At 42.7% G+C, this 19,770-nt stretch overlaps 1 protein-coding gene across 2 annotated transcripts in view; it reads right to left on the reverse strand.

The window, feature by feature from the left end:
• SLC18B1 (solute carrier family 18 member B1) overlaps positions 1–8,787 on the reverse strand; it is a 148,773-nt gene extending 139,986 nt beyond the window's left edge. Inside the window, exon 1 of one of the 2 annotated variants that reach the window (XM_033938973.1) lies at positions 8,626–8,787. In XM_033938973.1, coding sequence (XP_033794864.1) covers positions 8,626–8,749 — 124 coding nt within the window. In that variant the 5' untranslated portion in view covers positions 8,750–8,787. The remainder of the gene's footprint in view (positions 1–8,625) is intronic. The other variant, XM_033938971.1, reaches the window with a different exon arrangement.
• Positions 8,788–19,770: the final 10,983 nt, after the last annotated feature.

A 19,770-nucleotide genomic window follows, 5' to 3' on the forward strand; every position in this document is an offset into this window, starting at 1 on the left:
CCCCCCCCACCACCACCACCACCAAAGGACATGCTACCTGACCCCCCTCCAACCCTCCCAGCCCACTTAGACCCCACAATACCTTTGATAAATTGGCCGGCTTCCAACTGAATAGTTGGCCTGCCCTTTCCCGGTGTATCATGGGATGCACTGGGGAGGGGCCTAAGGCCCTGATTGGCCCAGGTGCTTAAGGGGTCGTTTATAAGCAAGGAGATCTTGGATTCGCTACCAAAAGAATTGTTCTGGCAGTTAACAACAGAACTCATGCAGGATTGAACTATTCTGGACTTGGTGCCTACAAATGAGGAGAGTGTTTCTGTGGTTACGGTGAGTGATCATTTGGCATCTAGTAAACACTGAATGGTGAGGTTCAATATTAAAATGCGAGATGAGAAGACTTATACAAGTTTGAAGGTTCTAGACTAGAGAGTTGCGCGGGGACAGAAATCCCACCTGTCACCACCCGTCCCCGCCAAAGTCCCACCCGTCCCCACCCGTCCCCGTGAGGACTCCCTCCATCCCCACCCGTCCCTGTGAGGAATCCCCTCCGTCCCCGCGAGGAATCCCCTACATCCCCGCCCGTCCCTATAAACTTCAGAAATAGTTATTTCAGTTAATTATGCTACTGAATTAAAGGCTCTGGTAGAAACCCATTTAAAAATAAGCAAAAAGACTTTATTAATTTGGAAATATTAATGGGGAAGAATACATACTTTGTAAACGGGTTTCTACCAGAGCCTCTAATGTTTATAAATTTTTATCAACACAACTAATATACTACTTTATCCTTAAGCAAAAAAAAAAAAAGAATTTTTTTCCAATTTTGTTGCCTGGTTTCTGCTTTCCTCGTGTTCTCATTCAATTCCTTCCATCCACTGTCTCTCTTCTCTCTGCATCTTCCATTTGCTCTGTTACTGTGCCTCTCCCTTTCTCCCCCCTTCCAAATTGGTCTGTCACCCATCTTCTTCCCTCCGCTCCCCCCATAGTCTGGCATCTCTGTCTTCTTCCCTGCCAGCGTCTTCTCCCCACTCTCTCTTCCCCATTTCCTTTCAGCATCCTTCTCCCCCCCATCTTCCCCATGTCCTGTCAGCGTCCTTCTCCCCCCTCTTTCTTCCACATGTGCTTTCAGCGTCCTTCTCCCTCCCTCCTGTCTTCCCCAGTGCTTTCAGCGTCTTTCTCCCCCCTCAGTTTTATCTTAAGTGTCTTTTCCTCTCCACTCCACCTTTCCTCCCTTTCTCTCTCCCTGCCCCTTACCTTCGTGGCGCTTCTCCACCTGACCGACAACAGAACAGGCCCGGTCCGACAAACCTCCCTGCAAATCTAAATTACCTTCTTACAGCAGCTGGAGTATTGAAGCTGCTGTAAGAAGGTAATTTAGATTCGCGGCTACAGGGCAGGGAGGTTTGTCGGCTAGGCCTGTTGTTGGTCGGTCGGGGAAAGCGCCACAAAGGTAAGGGGACCTGACCAGCTGTGCACACTCCCCCCCATGGCTGCACCCGTGGCGGACCTCCCCCCTCCTTTGGTACGCCACTGCCTTTTCCCTACCTGCCCTGCCGCACACAGCCAACCGGAAGTCTTCCCGATGTCAGCGCTGACGTCGGAGGAAGGGAGTGCTTTTGTTTAAGCCCTCCCTCTGATGTCAGCGCTGAAATCGGGGAAGACTTCCGATTGGCTATGTGTGTTGCAGCAGGGCAGGCAGGAAATGAAAGACGAGCCTCGCAGCAGGGCAGGTAGGAAAATAAGATGAGCCTCACGGCATTGAACCCCGTGGGATCCCCGAGAGCACAAGGGGCGTCCCCACGGGATCCCCATGACCCTAGGGGGCATCCCCACGGGATCCCCACGACCCTCCCCATGGGATCCCCGTGACCCGAAGGGGGAACCCGCGGGATCCCCGTCGTCCCCGTTCCCGTGCAGCTCTCTATTCTAGACTTCAAAATAACTAACTTTATTGAGATGGGGGAATACTTCAAGGAGGAGTTAGAACGGAACAGCTGAACAAAGTAGAACTGCAGTGGGTGAAACTGAAAGGAGCTATTCTAAAGGAAACAAACCTTTATGTTAGGAAAGTACATAGAGGTAAAAGGAAAAGAAGGCCACTTTGGTTCTCAAATGTAGTAGCTGAAAAGATGAGAGAAAAAAAGGTTAGCCTTCATAAATTACAAGATGTTGCAGACAATAGAAGACAGGCAAAATATGTGAAAAGATATGAAAAGTGGGAAAAGCCATCAGAAAAGTAAAGATGCAAATGAAAGAAAAGATAACTGATATAGTAAAATTGGGGGACAAACATTTTTTAGATATGTAAGGGATAGGAAGAAGTGTCAAAACGGCATAGTGAAGCTCAAGGGTGAAGGGAACAAATATGCAGAAAATGTAAAGTATAAGGCTGAACTGCTTAAAATTATTTCTGTTCTGTGTTCACGGATGAAAGGCCAGGGGTAGGACTGCAAAAAATGAATGCAAATGGGAATGGATGTGTGGTAGACCTGGAGAGATTCTCAGAACAGTGTTTGTGAGGAGCTAGCTAAATTAAAAATAGACAAAAGGATGGGCCTGATGGGATACATCTAAGGGTAGTAAAAGAACTCAAAGGCAGATTCTCAAAACCAAAATCTGCCTTTAATATGCTTGCTAAACTGGTTCCAGCCGGTTTAGCGTGGACTTATTTTAGCAGCAGATTATTAAAACGGCCTACCATGGCTTACAAAGTTTTCTAGCAGTCTCCGATACTGCCATGCAAATGTAGTAGTGAGGTCATTAATACTAAAATGAGCACTCTGAGTGATTCTCTATAATCACCGAGTGTTTCTGTAAACTCGTTAAGCCACATTTGCAGCCAAAATTTGCCAACAGGTCATTGCCTTACTTTCTGATCAGTGCCCGAGCACTGACAGCCTCAGGCGATGACAGGAAAGTATGGATTGACAGCTCAGACCTGTCAGAAAATTTTATCGCCATCAAGCAACATAAACATAAACACTTGTATACCACAAATACCATTAAGTTCTATGCGGTTCACAGAGACTAGTAATACAAATGAATAAATATCCAATGTCTAACTTACGAAAGATTCCCTAAAACATGCGTCTTTAAGGCACGTCAAAATTGTTGATATGAATTTGAGAGTGTGAATATGTGAGTCAGATCCCTCATCCATAAGGCTGCCTGAAAAGACAGCAATCATTCCTGGAATTTCTTATATTTACATCCCTTTACAGAAGGAAATGAATATAATGAATGAGATTTTCTAGAATGTTTAGAATTTGTAATAATGAAAGATTCCAAAAGAATTAAGCCTGTTAATACCTTAAAACAAATATAGCCAAACTTAAATATGACCCATGCCTGCCTCAACTGGAAGCCAGTGCAATCGACAATAGAAATCAGTGACATGGTCATACTTCTTTAAATCAAAAATCAGTCTAACTGCTGCATTCTGAATGAAACACAGTCTTTGAAGATTTTTTTGAGCACCAGCAAGATGAACGATGTTAAAATAATCTAATTGACTAAGGACCAATGATTGAACTAACTAACAGTCGAAAGAAGTTAATATCAAAATATGCTCTAATAGTTCTTAGTTTCCATAGAGTATAGAAACCTTTCGAGTTAACCAATAACAGTTTGATTGATTTGAGAGAAAGAAGCATATACAGGAATTAAAACTGTGATGTCGTCTGCATAGCTAAATCATTTAATTTTGAATAGGGATAATCTATTGCCTAAAGAGGCCAAATAAATGTTATAAAGCAATGGAGACAAAGGAGACCCCTGGCGTACTCCACAAGGGTTACTCCAGCATTTTGAAAACTCATTATTAAGCTTTACTTGGTAAGTTCTAGATTTAAGAAAGCCTTCAAACCATTTCAAAACCTGGCCATGTATGCTCCCCCCCCCCCCCCCGACACCCCCTGGCAGCGAGAGATGCCCACTCCCTCTTGCTGACGTGTTTAAGATTTTAAATCTGTGACGGCTTTTTATGCTCATTGACCGACTGCGGAATAAAGAACTTTCACAAATAATTTCACCGACAGGTACCTTCCTTATAACTTTGCCAGCAACATTGAAACAATATATAATGCTTTGAATGTTTATGATTTTTCTGAGTATATTTCTTTTATTTTTGTTAGAGTGGGAATTTTAAACTGGGCTCATCACCCCATTTGTTTAGAGACAAGCATTTAATTTCTACTGTTGGTTCCTTGAAAAAGGCAACGAAACATAGTCTGCATCGGGACCCTCAAATATTTGACCAAACACTGAAGTCACAATTTGAAAGTATTTTTCAGCACATTATCATATATGAAATGATTGGGTGGTAGGTATCACTATAGGGGCTTCAGCCCTTTGCAAGGCTACACATTTCTGAGCACATTATTATCCTGATTATATTTAACAACCTAGTCTTTCAGATAGGGGTCATTATACTGTATATCTATAAAGTCATTTTTGATCCTTACATTCAAAACTAGTTTTCTTATCCCAATTTGATTTTGTATTGATGAAGCTTGAAGAATGGTCTGAAATTTGGCAGCTAAAATTTAATGCTACGAAATGTAAGGTCATGCATTTGGGCTGCAAAAACCCGAGGGAACGTTACAGTTTAGGGGGTGAAGAACTTATGTGCACGACAAAAGAGCGGAACTTGGGTGTGATTGTATGCGATGATCTTAAGGTGGCCAAACAGGTTGAAAAGGTGACGACAACAGCTAGAAGTATGCTAGGGTGCAAAGGGAGCGAGGTATGGCCAATAGAAAAAAGGAGGTATTGATGCCCCTGTATAAGACTCTGGTGAGACCTCGTTTAGAATATTGTGTACAATTCTGGAGGCCGCACCTTCAAAAAGATATAAAAAGGATGGAGTCGGTCTAGAGGAAGGCTACTAAAATGGTGTGTGGTCTTCATCATAAGGCATATGGGGACAGACTTAAAGATCTCAATCTGTATGCTTTGGAGGAAGGGCGGGAGAGGGAAGATATGATAGACACATTTAAATACCTACGTACCGTATTTTTAGCGCCATAAGACGCACCCTAGATTTAGAGGAGGAAAAACAAGGAAAAAATTGAACCAAATTGTGCCTCTGAACCCAGCCCCCTAGAAAAAATAGACAAATATACTGCAGCAGACAGATTTTGATCACTAAATTGAAATCCTACCTTTGTTGTCTGGTGATTTCTGATTGCACTAGATAGTTCTTTCTTTCTTTCTTTACTTCCTCAGGCCCAACAATTGTGTCTTTCTATTCCCGCCCTCCTTCCTTCTTTCCTATGTCCCGATTTCTTGCCCCCTCCCCCTCACTACCTTCCAGTCTTTGTCCTTCCTCCCTCCCGCACTGAAGCCTGCCTGCCTTCCTTCCTGCCACGCTGATTCCTCCTCCCTGGTCTGCCAACAGGCACTGCCACTGCTTCAGAATGACCCCTCCTTCCACTGAAACCAAACTTTTTAGCAGGCGCCATAAGGAGCACAAAAAAAAACCCCTTCACCAAACCCTGGTAAACCCCAACTTACCAACACAACACCCCACTACCTCAAATAACCAGAGGCTCACTTCCCAGGCCGTGCCCCACCAGTGCCACTAGCACATCCGTACCAAGCTACACACACACTGAACACACACACACTCCTGAACTTGCCACAGGAATGGGCTGTCACGATCCTCGAGGCCCCACTGTAAGAACTGCTGCACTGCCGATGTCTCAGGAGCCCGAAGATCCCTCTATGGAAGACCAAAAAGCTGGCTCCTCCGACCAAAACAAGGCTCCTGCACTCCTAGACTGCAGCGCGCTCAATGCGCACACCCAATGCTGCTGCCAACATGGCAGCGGCTGACTCCTGCTGCCAACACGGCAAAGCGGCTGACTCCAGTTACCGCAACTCCACGAAGGGCCGGCGGCATGCAATCGGGCCCACAAGCCTTTCCCCGATGTCAATTCTGACAGTGGAGATAAGGTCTGGGCCAATGATTGGCTGGTCCGGACCTTCTCTCCGATGTCAGAATTGACGTTGGGGCAAGACTTGTGGGCCAGTTTGCACACCGCCAGCCCTTCTCTTCCTTTCCTGCGGTGGCAAGCAGGTAAGAGGGCAAGCAGCACCAGCAGCGGAAAGGGGTGGTGACGAGCAGCAGTAGAACACCAGGAGGGAGGCAGAGGTGTATTCGCTCCATAAGACGCACCCCTTTTGGGGGTGGAAAAAGTACATCTTATGGAGCAAAAAATACAGTAAATGTGCATGAGTCAAGTCTCTTTCATTTGAAAGGAAGCTTTGGAATGAGAGGGCATATAATCAAGTTAAGAAGTGATAGGCTCAGGAGTAATCTAAGGAAATACTTTTTTACAGAAAGGGTGGTAAATGCGTGAAACAGTCTCCCGGTAGAGGTGGTAGAGACAGAGACTGTATCTGATTTCAAGAAAGCCTGGGATAGTCATGTAGGATCTCAGAGAGAGAAGAGATAATAGTTACTGCGGATGGACAGACTGGATGAGCCATTTGGCCTTTATCTGCCATCATGTTTCTAAGTGTGTATGAGGTATTTAGAGCCTGGGTTCTTTCATTTATACTTGGGAACAGTAAGAGCAGCACAGCATGAAGAAGAGTGACAATAAAAGTTCAAGGCAATCTGCAGTGGCGTACCAAGGGGAGGGTGGGCAGTCCGCCCCGGGTGCAGCCTTAAGGGGGGTGCACAGCCGGCCCGGTCCTATTGTGCTCCCTCCCTCCTTACTGCCGCCCTCCTTACTGTCACCGCTGAGTTGAAACAGCTCCCTTTCTCCCTCCCTGCCCCTTACCTTTGTGGCGCTTTCACCCCCCCTTACCTTCGTGGCGCTTTCAACGCCCCCCCCCCAAAAAAAAAACAGGCCTGGTCTGACAAACCTCCCTGCCCTGTGGCTGGCGATGTCTAAACTGCCTTCTTCCAGCAGCTGCAGCATTGTAGTTGCATATGGCTGCCGTAAAGAGAAGCTTCCGCCCACACACACGTGACTGCAGGGCGGCACAGGCAGACTTCACCGGCTTCAGTTTCTTTTTTAAAGTGCCGCGAAGGTAAGGGGGAGGGGGGAGATAGATTTGGCCGGAGGTAGGGAGGGAGAGAGGGAAGGGGCCGTGCACACAATCGGTGACCGCGCGCTTTCCCTCCCTTAAGTTTCTTTACGCCGTGAAGGTAAGGGGAGGGAGGGAGATTCTCAGGCTGCTGAAGGGCGGTGAGGTAGTGAGAGGGAAGGGTGGATGCTGCGGGGATGGGGCGGTGAAGGGGACGGCGGGAACGGGGTGGTGAAAGGGACGGTGGTCCGGTGACGAGGACAGATTTTTTTCCCCGTGTCATTCTCTACTTACAATCCATGATTTATTGGCAATTAAAATCTCATAGTTTATGCTAATTGGCTATGCTCTGCAATTGCAAACTGCCAAACGACGTTCCTACTCCCACTACATACCAAGCCACTGCCCCCCGCAGATCAGATTCCTTGATGTACTTCTCGATTTTAGGAAAGCAATAAAAACATACCTCTTCACCTAACCCCTGCCACTGACTGATGAACTACAAAAAAATGTATATTGGTACCAGAACCCATTATGTGTTATGTAAAGAAAGCTTATAAGGTAAAATCTGGTATAACTATGGCAAATCCAACCTGTCAATTAGGATAAAACTTGTACTGGGAAAAATTGCACTGTAAGAATAACCAGGGTAAATTATAACCGCTAAACTGTATATTATGTAAATTAGTATTAGACCTTAAATATGTGTCTAGCTAGGAAAAACTTGTACTGAAATTATGGCAAATCTAGTGTTAATTGTAACCTGTTAACTATATACTATGTATGTTTAACCTGTAATCCGTTCTGAACTCTTTGGGAGCAACGGGATTAAAATCAAAATAAATAAATAAATATTAATAAGTTACACGCACAACTTGGTAAGAGAATTCTATAAAGTGATGCATGTTGGTTCTGGTGCATGAATCGCAAAAGGGGGCATGGGCAGGGAAGGAACATGGGCAGATCATAAGCACTCCTAATATATATTATGCCCGAGCTGTGCATAACTTAGAAATAGGTATTCAGGCTTAGTTTTCCTTTGCCTAAATGAATGTGTCTAAATGATAGCAACACGTATGGCTACTAAGCATAATTCTATATATGGCATGTACCTTCTATAGAATTGTACTAATCTCTGTTCTAGTCAGTGCTGATTTTTTGGCCTTATATCAGGCCCAGAGTGCAAGAAGAGTGACAGGAGAACACCAGGACACTGAGAAAGGAACAGAGAAGCAGCAACTGTGACATGAATAGCCCAAGACATCAAAAGAGGGGCAAAGCAGAACACACAGGAGAAAGAATAGCCCAAGGGGAGAGAGAATAATATTTGTTTCCTATTTTTTACATTTTCTTTTTGCAAAAACGCCCAAGTCAAATCAAGCGAGTAACAAAGGGCAGTAAAAGCAGGCCAGGCAGAGAACAGTAAGAGTGGCAACAGCATAGCCAAATGCTGAGCACAAAAGTGTGGCTATTGATTTGGCCGCCTGTGTCGATAATAGGCAGAACACCCTTCCTGCTTCCCCCCCCCCCCAACAAAAAAAAGATGTGAAACGTAAATAAATACATGCTCATCCTCCAGCAACTCACATGGAAAGTCAGGCAAACCCAGCAGAGAGAGGGTTATTTTAACGAAGGCTAGCTTTTCCACCTGGTCTGGTGCCAGTCTGGTGGTGCTCCTCTGCCATTGACAGTGCCCGTTCATTAAACACATTGATTAGAAGGCAAGAAAAGAAATGCTGGGCAACCGTGGGGAGGTCTGCCCAGACCACAGGCTTCTGTGTCCAGAACGCCAAGGGATCGGTTGCCATGACCACTGTAGCATAGTAACATAACATCTGGTCTTCCATGATAAGGAAATACTTAGTTGAATCCTGATATACTGTTCTTGACTATTCCTGAGGCTGAACAGTAAAAAAGGTCCAAGAAGAGTGACGAGACTGGATAACATGCAACTAGCTGAGCTCAGCAGAAATAAAGACAGCTGTTACTTATAACTACAGTACTGATTCATGAGTTTCTAGGGTAAGCAAATTATGCTGTAAAGATCATCTACATGGGAAGGAAATCCTTAAATGGAGATTCTGAATATGAGAAATGATAAAACACTATTTGTTACTTGTTATTCTTATTAAAATTCAATAAAAATAATGAACAAAAGAAAATATTGGTAAATTATTGCAAAATAATTACATTACATTAGTGATTTTTATTCCGCCATTACCTTGCGGTTCAAGGCGGATTACAGAAGAGGATTTCTGGACATGTCCAGAGGTGTTACAGAGTAGAGTGGGTTGCTTCAGAGGATTGAAATGTTTCATTTGGTGTTAGTTAGTCTTCATGGATTTCTTGAATAGCAAGGTTTTTATTTCTTTTTTGAAAGTTTTGTAGGCTGGGGTTGCGATTAGTAGATTAGAGAGTTGGTAGTCTAGTTTTGCTGTCTTTGTGGCTAGAAGGCCATCTTACAGTTTTTTCCATTTGATGTCTCTGATTGGAGGGTATGCGAATGGTGTCTGGGTTTTCCTATGTCTGGTTGTGGTAGTTTGGATTAGGCGGTTGTTCAAGTAGGCTGGGCTGTCACCATTTATGGATTTAAATAGTAGACAGTAGAATTTAAATAGTATTCTTGCTTGAATTAGGAGCCAGTATGAGTCAATGTATGCCTCGGTGATGTGGTCGTGTTTTCTTAGTGAACAGATTAGTCTCAGGGCTGTGCTTTGTACTGTTTGCAGTTATTTTATCATTGTTGCGGGGCAGGGGAGATATTTGCAAAGGTGTAATACATAAAAGAACAGAACACATATAATACATATAATACTAATACATATAATTCTAATAGGGCAGAGTATCATAAAATAAATATCCTGAGGAGATAACATTATACAAATAAAGATATATTAATGAGTGATAATAAAAACTAAATGAAATACTAATGAAAGGAATTTGTCTAATACTATGTGTACATATAAGTAGCAAGCATTTGCTAAGTAAGGAGAGGGGAGGGGGGGTATTCCTGGGGACAAAATATTGTTGCTGAATACAATGCTCTTAGGCCCCAATTTACTAAAGTCAGCAATTGTCGCTAAACCTGTTTTCTCAGGTTTAGCCATACTTGCGGCTAACCGACCTGATTCACTAAATGGCCCACTACCTGTTTTCCCCCTCGATCACCCATTTCCCAATCCAGCCATGCAAATTTGTAAAACCCCATGCAAAATAGCCAAGCAATTGATTCACTAACATTTGCTTGGCTATTTTGCATTGGGTTTTACGATCCTAAAACCCGACTGCTGTAGACCTGTCAGTAACTGTGTTACCACTAAGGGCTCCTTTTACTAAGGTGCGCTAGCATTTTTAGCGCACGCAGATTAGTGCACGCTAAACCTGCACTATGTGGCTATAACGAATGCCAGCATTGCTGGCGTTAGCGTCTAGCGCGCGCTATTCCGCGCGTTTATGCCCTAACACAGCTTAGTAAAAGGAGCGCTAAGTCATTAGAAAAACCAAGCTTCACTAGAACATCCAACCCATGTACAAACATATATAGAAAAACAGGTTGTTTAGATGGTTATAATGAATCCTTCATAAACATTTCTCAAGTATCCAATGTCATTATAACGTATTTAAAAGTTAAAATCTTCTATTGCACCGCTCAAACTCAGGGGCGGAAAATTTCATGGCGACACCAGAAAGTATTTCTTCACAGAGAGAGTGGTTGATCTTTGGAACAAGCTTCCAGTGCAGGTGATCGAGGCAGACAGCGTGCCAGACTTTAAGAATAAATGGGATACCCATGTGGGATCCCTACGAGGGTCAAGATAAGGAAATTGGGTCATTAGGGCATAAACAGGGGGTGGGTAAGCAGGGTGGGCAGACTTGATGGGCTGTAGCCCTTTTCTGCCGTCATCTTCTATGTTTCTATGTTTACTAGACTTTCCTTCTACTAGAGTTAGTCACAATTCTTTATTACTTTTTTCTTTCTTTATTATGTTATATTTTTTTCTTATTATTATTGATTTTCAAATTTTTTACCAAGTACAACTTGTACAGAAAGCATATTTAACCAAAAACTTTTACAATATCAAAGTGTGAAACATCATCACTTTAAAAAAGAAAAAAAAAACCTCACAAAGAATATAGCATAATGGTTAAATTAGCTCAAGTCCTCCATATAGATCCAAGAAGTTCTTACAGGGGAATCAAAAAGAAAAGTATAATTCTATTCAACATAGGCTGTGCTATAGACTAGACTGCTGACCGCTGGAAGTGGAGTTGCAAGCAATTTTGTTCTATAGAGCTCAAGATTTATCTCCATCTAAACGAGATAAAGCCAAGAATGCAGTTACTTACTGAGGCTCGTAGAAAACATATCTAAGGAGAAGGAAAAAAAACAACAACAACCCAACAAACTTTTAGATTGAATCAGGTTGGGCAGACTAGATGAACCATTCGGGTCTTTATCTGCCGTCATCTACTTTTTACTATGTTAATAGAATGGTAGCAAATTATACATTTACAAGGATACCTTAAGTAAAATGTAGCTCCTAATGAGATGACCCCTGGTCTTAAAAGAAGAAACTTACATCGGCGTTTTTGTGTTTCTCTTGAAAGATCAGGGAACATTTGAATTTTACATCCAAGAAATTCTTTATGTTTATTTTTAAAGAAAAGTCTCAATATCAACGCATTATCTATAGGAAGAGCTAGTATTAGGATCAATGTTGCAGGGGTTGCAACTTCTGCATCTGATGTCTCCAAAATCTCCAAAAGATTCAGCACTTGATCAGTGGATTTTACTTGTTGTTGAGGTAAGGATTTAGTAGGTAAGTAGTACACCTGAGAAAATGGAGGCAAATTTTCCTATGGAACTTCCAAAATTTCCATCAAATATCTCTGAAGCATTTCTCTAGGGGGTCACCATTTGTACTCTTGGAAAATTTATTAGTCTCAGATTATTATTGCGAGAATAGTTTTCAAGTGTCTCTATGTTCCTTCTAAGATTCAAATTGTCCTGAATGAAAGACTCCTGTAATTGTTTAGCGGACTTCATATCTTGTTCAACTTTATGAACTGAGATTTTAGAGACAGTCAAATTGTATTCTATTGTTTCCAACTCTTCTGAATGCTGGGACAATTTTTTTCTATTCTCTGGAAATTAGGACTAATTGCCTTGCCAAAGTTAGTTACCAAGTCCCATAGAGACTCTAATATCACCTCAGGAGGCCTTTCCCAAAAGGAAGCTTGAATTTGAGGACAAAGAGGCTCACCATCTGTTGAAGTTTCTTGGCCTTGTCCCTCTGGATTGAACCACTTCCTAAAGCCCCAGACTCCACTTCAGAGTTTTCCTGAACAGGAAACTCGCCTATCAGACTCCCCGATGTTAGAATGCTTGCCTCTGGAGAGAGGGCTGCCCCATCCTCTTGGGTTTCCGCACCCTCTGGGAGAACTGGCAGTCTGGGGCTGTGGAGGTGGAGCTCTAACCTCAGGACTCAAGGTGGTGTCAGGCCCAAGAGGAATCGCTCCGGTTTTGCCAATACCCGGCATCGGTGGTGTCAGGCCCAAGAGGAATCGCTCCGGTTTCGCCAATACCCGGCATCCTCAGCAGGCTTGTCTCCGACAGGATCGCTGCAGCTCCCTGCATCGGTCGAACCAGCTCAATACTGCCAAAAATCAGCACCACGTTTCTTCGAGTAACTTCGAGTTTCTTCAAGCAAGACTGCTTGTGAGGCGTCCGCATCGGGCTCCGTTGGATCACGTCACCCATTAGTGAGAATACCTGCCTGCTTGTCCTGGGATAAAGAAAGATTTTTTCCCGGCAGCGCAAGCTGCCTAGAGAAGGTAAATTGTTAACAGAGCACAGTACAATCTAGATGCATGTTATCAAACGCGTCTAGTAAGCAGCCATCTTGGATCTATGTTATATCTTTTCTATGCAATTTTTTGAAATATCTAGCTTCTTAAAACAGTGATGGGCATATCATAAAACAGATGTCAGATCTTAGGACCTCATATGATTTATACCATTCCCAGTCCGCATCCTATATTGGTATTGTATAATTATTTATGCCAACCACCTCCCTTACACGTGTTCCTAATAATTTAATTTAATGACTAAAAAAAAAATTTTATATTCAAAAAATGACCAATAAAAAATCCTTCATATATATTCCATAGTATTTGATACTTAAATCAATTTGATATTATGAAAGACAACACTTATCTTTGTGGATCTTGCCACAATCAAAGTTGATATGAGATACCAACTCCCGATGCCCTTTGATGGCGTTTCAATCCCAACGGATCTTTCTCAGGGGATTTTGGTCAAATGTGCTGCCTCTCTAAGAACAAAAATAATTCTATTGTCAAAAGCAGTGAAAAGAACCACTTAAAACCCTTAAATGCCTCTATCTGAACGCAAACACAAACAGACTTCTATACAATATTAATATCATGTATGGGGACTTTCCTCCAATCACACTAATTCATCATATGTGGCTAACTCCTGTAAAGAAGACCAACCTAACTGTACAAACTTTATACACAGAAAAATCCCAGATCTATATATTTGCTGAGTCAGGCTGCCTCAAAAATGCATACTACTGGCACTCAAACCTGCATTCATACGACCCTCACATTTCCATCACTGCGGCACTTGTTAAGTAAAACATCCAAACTGCGCTAAAACTCACTTTGCGCCTGATCTCTATGGAAACCAAATGAAGGCATTTAAGGGCTTTAAGTGGGTTCTTTTCACTGCTTTTGACAATAGAATTCTTTTTGTTCTTAGCGAGGCAGCACATTTGACCAAAATCCTCTGAGGAAGATCTGTTGGGATTGAAACGCCCAAATCAAAGGGCGTTAGGAGTTGGTATCGCATATCAACATGATTGTGGCAAGATCCAAGTGTTGCCTTTCATGATATTAAATTAATTTAGGTATCAAATAATATGGAATATATATATGTAGGATTTTTTATTGGTCATTTTTTGAATATAATTTTTTTTTTAGGCATTAAATTATTAGGAACATGTGTAAGGGATTGGTAGGAGGTGGTGGGCATAAGTGATTATACAATACCGGAAAAGGATGCAAATTCGAATGGTATAAATCATATGAGATCCTAAAATCTGACATCTGTTTTATGATATGCCCATCACTGTTTTGAAAAGCTAGACATTTCAAAAAATTGCATAAAAAAGATATAACATAATAAAGAAAAAAGTAATAAAGAATTGTGGCTAACTCTAGTAGAAGGAAAGTCTAGTAACTTGTACAATGGAAGAATTTAACATTGAAATATTGACATTGGATACATGAGAAATGTTTATGAAGGATTCATTATAACCATCTAAACAACCCATTTTTCTATATAGGTAACTGTGTTACCGACAGATCTGCTGTTTTTTTTTTTTAAATGGCACGGATATTTTGCATCTATTACACAAGCAAAATAGCTGCCCATAAAAAAAGGAAAAAAAATCCACTACTGCCAACAGCCCCCCCACTCCTGACCCAGACTCTAAAACAAGCAGCAGGAACGATGCTCACTACCCCCACCCCCCAATAAAACAGCAGGAGGGATGCCCACTTCCTCCTGTCCATTCACTTCCCCCCCCCCCCCCCCCCATGATACGTCACTGAGTTTGCATCCGAAAATCATAAGTTGCATCAGAGGAGACCTTACTGGCAGTCATAGACAACTTCAAGGCTCCAACTGCTCGTACAAAAAAAATTTAGAAATCGCCTGCCATGAAGGTAAAGGAAAGGGAGGCAGGAAGGAAGGAAAGGTGGGGTGGAGAGGAACAGACACTGCAGGGAACTGAGGCAGGTGGGGTGAGGAGGAAGACGCTGAAGGGAAATGGGGAAGACAGATCCCAGACTATGGGGAGAGCGGAGGGAAGATGATGGGTGCCAGACCAATTGGGGGTGGAGGTGGGGGGGGGGGGTGGAGGGAGAGGCACAATAACAGAGCATGTAGAAGAGGCAGAGAAGGCAGACAGTGGATGGAAGGAATTGAATGAGATGAGAACGCAGGTAGAAAAAAACATTTCTATTTATTTTCTTTTTTTGCTTTAGGATAAAGTAGTATATTAGTTGTGTTGATAAACATTTATACACTTTCACTGGATCACTTTGCTTTTCAAAAACAATATCATGTCAATCAACAAGTAGCTGAAGTTATTTAGTGAACACTCAGACCCACAGCTGAGGTCCCAGTGAAAAAATCACGGAGCAGCTGTTTTGAGAGACCATCATCATTGTTCATAGTCTCACCCACCATACAACAGCTAAATAACAACGAATAAGATGGTAAAACAAAACCAACTTAGCTTTGAATGGTGTGGGTAATCAATGTAACTGCTCCGGGCTCCTCCTTTATTCATACGACTGCATACATTACACATATACTGTCGACCCCCCAACCTAGGTTTCACCAACTGGCTTCTTCAGGAGGGGTGCTACAAATATAAAGCAACCAACATTAACACTAAATCCTTCAGTTACCACTACTGTCTCTTTTTTCTCAATAATCACAATTATCAACACCAACCATTCACACTCCGACTTACCGGCACAACGCACTCCATACTGCACACAGACAAATTAGCTACTGGCGACGGGTTTCCAATCAGCAGGCCACACCTTAAATACATTCCCCTCAGTAGCGTCACAATGACGTCAAACTCGTCACTGCAGTCTCAACTAAATACTAACTCCTTCTACAAATGAAACCATTCGATTTCATTATTTAACCCTGTGGGGGTCAAGGTATGCCATTGAAAAATGAACTTCTGTTCTAAATATAACAAACATTGGGTGACATCCCCAGTTGTTTTATGGGCACTGGCTATCACCGTATATTTCACATCTTCAATTGAATGCTGCTGTTCGAGCCAATGGCTCACAAGGGGAGCCGACACACGTTTGCATCTGATATTACTCAAATGCTCGGCGATGCGAGTTTTAATAGCCCGCTGAGTGTGCACGATGTAAAAAAGCCCACAAGGGCATATAATACAATATACTACTGCCACTGAAGTACAATTGGTATTAGTTCTTAAATAAAATTTCTTGCCACCTGATTGGGGGATAAGTACTTGGTCAGTGTTGAGGACATGAGAGCAATATACACGATGAGAACAACCTACATGGGGGCCCCTACTATTATGTTGACCGGGGACCCGATGTTTAAGAATTTGGCCCAAATTGCGGCTCCTAGTGTACACAAACAATGGAATTTCGTTCATGCTCTCATGTACCTGCAACACTGACCAGTGCTTCAAAATAATTTGTCTAAGTTGTTGACTCCTGCTGGAATAGGGTAGTACGCATACCAAGGCCCCACTCTTCTCCTTCTCTTTCAAATGAAATAGCCATTCCCGCTGACAATTGCGGGCTCTTTTCCATGCTACTTTGACTACCTTGGGAGGGTAGCCTCGTTCTATAAACTTTGTATATAATAGTGTGGCCTGCTGATGGAAATCCCGTTCATCAGAGCATATCCTCCGCAATCTTAAAAATTGCCCTACCGGTATACTGTCCCGGAGGGGCTTTGGATGATAACTGTGGTAATGGAGGAGCGTGTTACGGTCGGAGGGCTTCCTATACAAAGTGGTATCAAAACGTACCTGAGAATTAAAAAGGGATTTAACTACCTGAATATCCAAAAAGGATACCTTATTGGTACTCACTTCATAAGTGAGAGGAATGTTAGGATCTACCTGATTTAATTCCTTAAGGAATTCCTCCAACTCGTAACGCTCCCCATTCCACGTAAAAAAGATATCGTCTATATATCTTCTCCATAGGCCTACACGGTTAAACCACCTAGATGTATACACATACTTTTCTTCATATTCAGACATATAGAGGCAGGCGACAGAAGGGGCCACTGTGGCCCCCATCGCCACCCCCTTAGTCTGAATGAAGAACCTATTTATGAAATGAAAATAATTTTGACAAATCACAAATTCTGCCAATGTATCCACTAGTTCCTTCTTCTGTGCTGACACATTCAAATTGTACATAGCCTTCTTTATAATTGCCAGGGCCGCCGATTATGGCACATTGGTATACAGTGCAGAAACGTCTGCAGTGACTAACAATTTACAGTCTTGATTCTCACTTCCCTGCAAACTTTGAAGGAAGTGAGAAGAATCGCGTGCATAAGACTGTTTTTTGCTCACTTGTTCACAAATGAAGCTGTCGATAAACCTCGACAGCGGCTCCAGCACTGAACCAATGCCGGCCACAATCGGACGGCCCAGAGGGCATGTGGGGGACTTATGGATTTTGGGGATGAAGTAAATGTAGGGGATTTCAGGGAATTCCACATTCAAACATTTAAACTCCCTAGCTGTGATAACCTCCGCCTGGCGAGCAGTATGTAATACAGTATCGATTGCTTTCTTAATATCTTGAGTGGGATCTCCATTAATCTCCCTATAGAAACTCTCATCCAACAACTGTCTGAATGCTTCTGTACAGTATTGTACTAATACCAATTGTACTTCAGTGGCAGTAGTATATTGTATTATATGCCCTTGTGGGCTTTTTTACATCGGGCACACTCGGCGGGCTATTAAAACTCGCATCGCCGAGCATTTGAGTAATATCAGATGCAAACGTGTGTCGGCTCCCCTTGTGAGCCATTGGCTCGAACAGCAGCATTCAATTGAAGATGTGAAATATACGGTGATAGCCAGTGCCCATAAAACAACTGGGGATGTCACCCAATGTTTGTTATATTTAGAACAGAAGTTCATTTTTCAATGGCATACCTTGACCCCCACAGGGTTAAATAATGAAATCGAATGGTTTCATTTGTAGAAGGAGTTAGTATTTAGTTGAGACTGCAGTGACGAGTTTGACGTCATTGTGACGCTACTGAGGGGAATGTATTTAAGGTGTGGCCTGCTGATTGGAAACCCGTCGCCAGTAGCTAATTTGTCTGTGTGCAGTATGGAGTGCGTTGTGCCGGTAAGTCGGAGTGTGAATGGTTGGTGTTGATAATTGTGATTATTGAGAAAAAAGAGACAGTAGTGGTAACTGAAGGATTTAGTGTTAATGTTGGTTGCTTTATATTTGTAGCACCCCTCCTGAAGAAGCCAGTTGGTGAAACCTAGGTTGGGGGGTCGACAGTATATGTGTAATGTATGCAGTCGTATGAATAAAGGAGGAGCCCGGAGCAGTTACATTGATTACCCACACCATTCAAAGCTAAGTTGGTTTTGTTTTACCATCTTATTCGTTGTTATTTAGCTGTTGTATGGTGGGTGAGACTATGAACAATGATGATGGTCTCTCAAAACAGCTGCTCCGTGATTTTTTCACTGGGACCTCAGCTGTGGGTCTGAGTGTTCACTAAATAACTTCAGCTACTTGTTGATTGACATGATATTGTTTTTGAAAAGCAAAGTGATCCAGTGAAAGTGTATTTATATTATACCACTTTGGATAAGTAAATTCTCTTGAGGTATAAGATAAACATTTATAAACAAAGTCTGCCAGCTGAACATCTCTTTCTCTAGATCATCAGCCAGAACTTTGATTTATAAAATGACAGTTGTACAGAATATTGTTTCTTTTTATACTTTAATAAAATAAGTTCAGTATAAAATTATTTGAGGCTTGTGTGGATGGGATGAGATAGTTTGGGGGGACAGGGCGGGGAGAAGCTCACGGAGATGGGGACAAAGTTTTTCCCCGTGTTATTCTCTGTGACACGGGTATACTGTATGTACTTGTAGTGCAAGACTTTGCTTGTTTAGAACAGCCACTACACTCTTGCAGTGTCAGAGAGAGAATAATCATCGGCTCAGTTCTGATGCTTTGATGTGTGTATACTGTATGTACTTGTATTGCTAGACATTGCTTGTATATCAAGTTAAATTTTAATAAAATGTTTTGCTTGTCTTGCAAAACACTTGCATTCCAAGTAACTTGCAATCCAAGGTTTTACTGTACTATTATTAATTCTAAAACACTTCATAGATATAATTAAGAACTCACTTTATTGTGGATTATCAGCAGTAGCAAATTCCATGAGACACCTGAGTAACATGCTTGCATTTACTAAAGTAAGTGGGCAAGATTGAAATTTACATGATTTGAAGAACATTTCAGACAACTGTTTGAGAGCTGCAATGGAAGATGACCATATGCAGCCCTAGGGCCACACATTGGAGACCACTGAGGTAAATCATTCCACAGTTTGGGTGTTAAGAAAAAAAGCAGAATTTCTGGTAGGTTCATACTAGAAATTCTTATCTTACCTCATTTTTTTTGGATGAGGCAAGGCAAGGTGATGCGCCTCAATAGAGCAGAGTATGATGTGGAGTGTGAATACAGCTCTACCTCCGTATTCTCAGGGGTTAGAGGCAAAGCTGGCCCGCGAATAAGTTTTTGGGGCGTCTCTAACCCACCCCCGGACCTTACCTGGTGGTCTAGCGATGATGCGGGGCAGGAGCGATCTTATTACACTCCTGCCCCTTGCAGAGCCATGCTGTGCATCTGTGCTGAGTTCCTGTGGGCTGAGACTACGGGAACTCAGCACGGCGCTGCACGGGGCAGGCGTGTAGGAAGATCGCTCCTGCCCCGTGTCTCACTGCTAGACCACCAGGTAAGGTCCATGCATGTAGTTGCTCCTGGGGTGGCTACTCGACTCCTCCTCCCGATCCAAATCCCGGGGCCAGATCTGGTTGATGCAGGCTGCCTCTGAGCGATTCTCCAGGG

The sequence above is a fragment of the Geotrypetes seraphini genome, chromosome 3 (assembly GCF_902459505.1).
Source record: "Geotrypetes seraphini chromosome 3, aGeoSer1.1, whole genome shotgun sequence".
NCBI classification, from domain to species: Eukaryota; Metazoa; Chordata; class Amphibia; order Gymnophiona; family Dermophiidae; genus Geotrypetes; species Geotrypetes seraphini.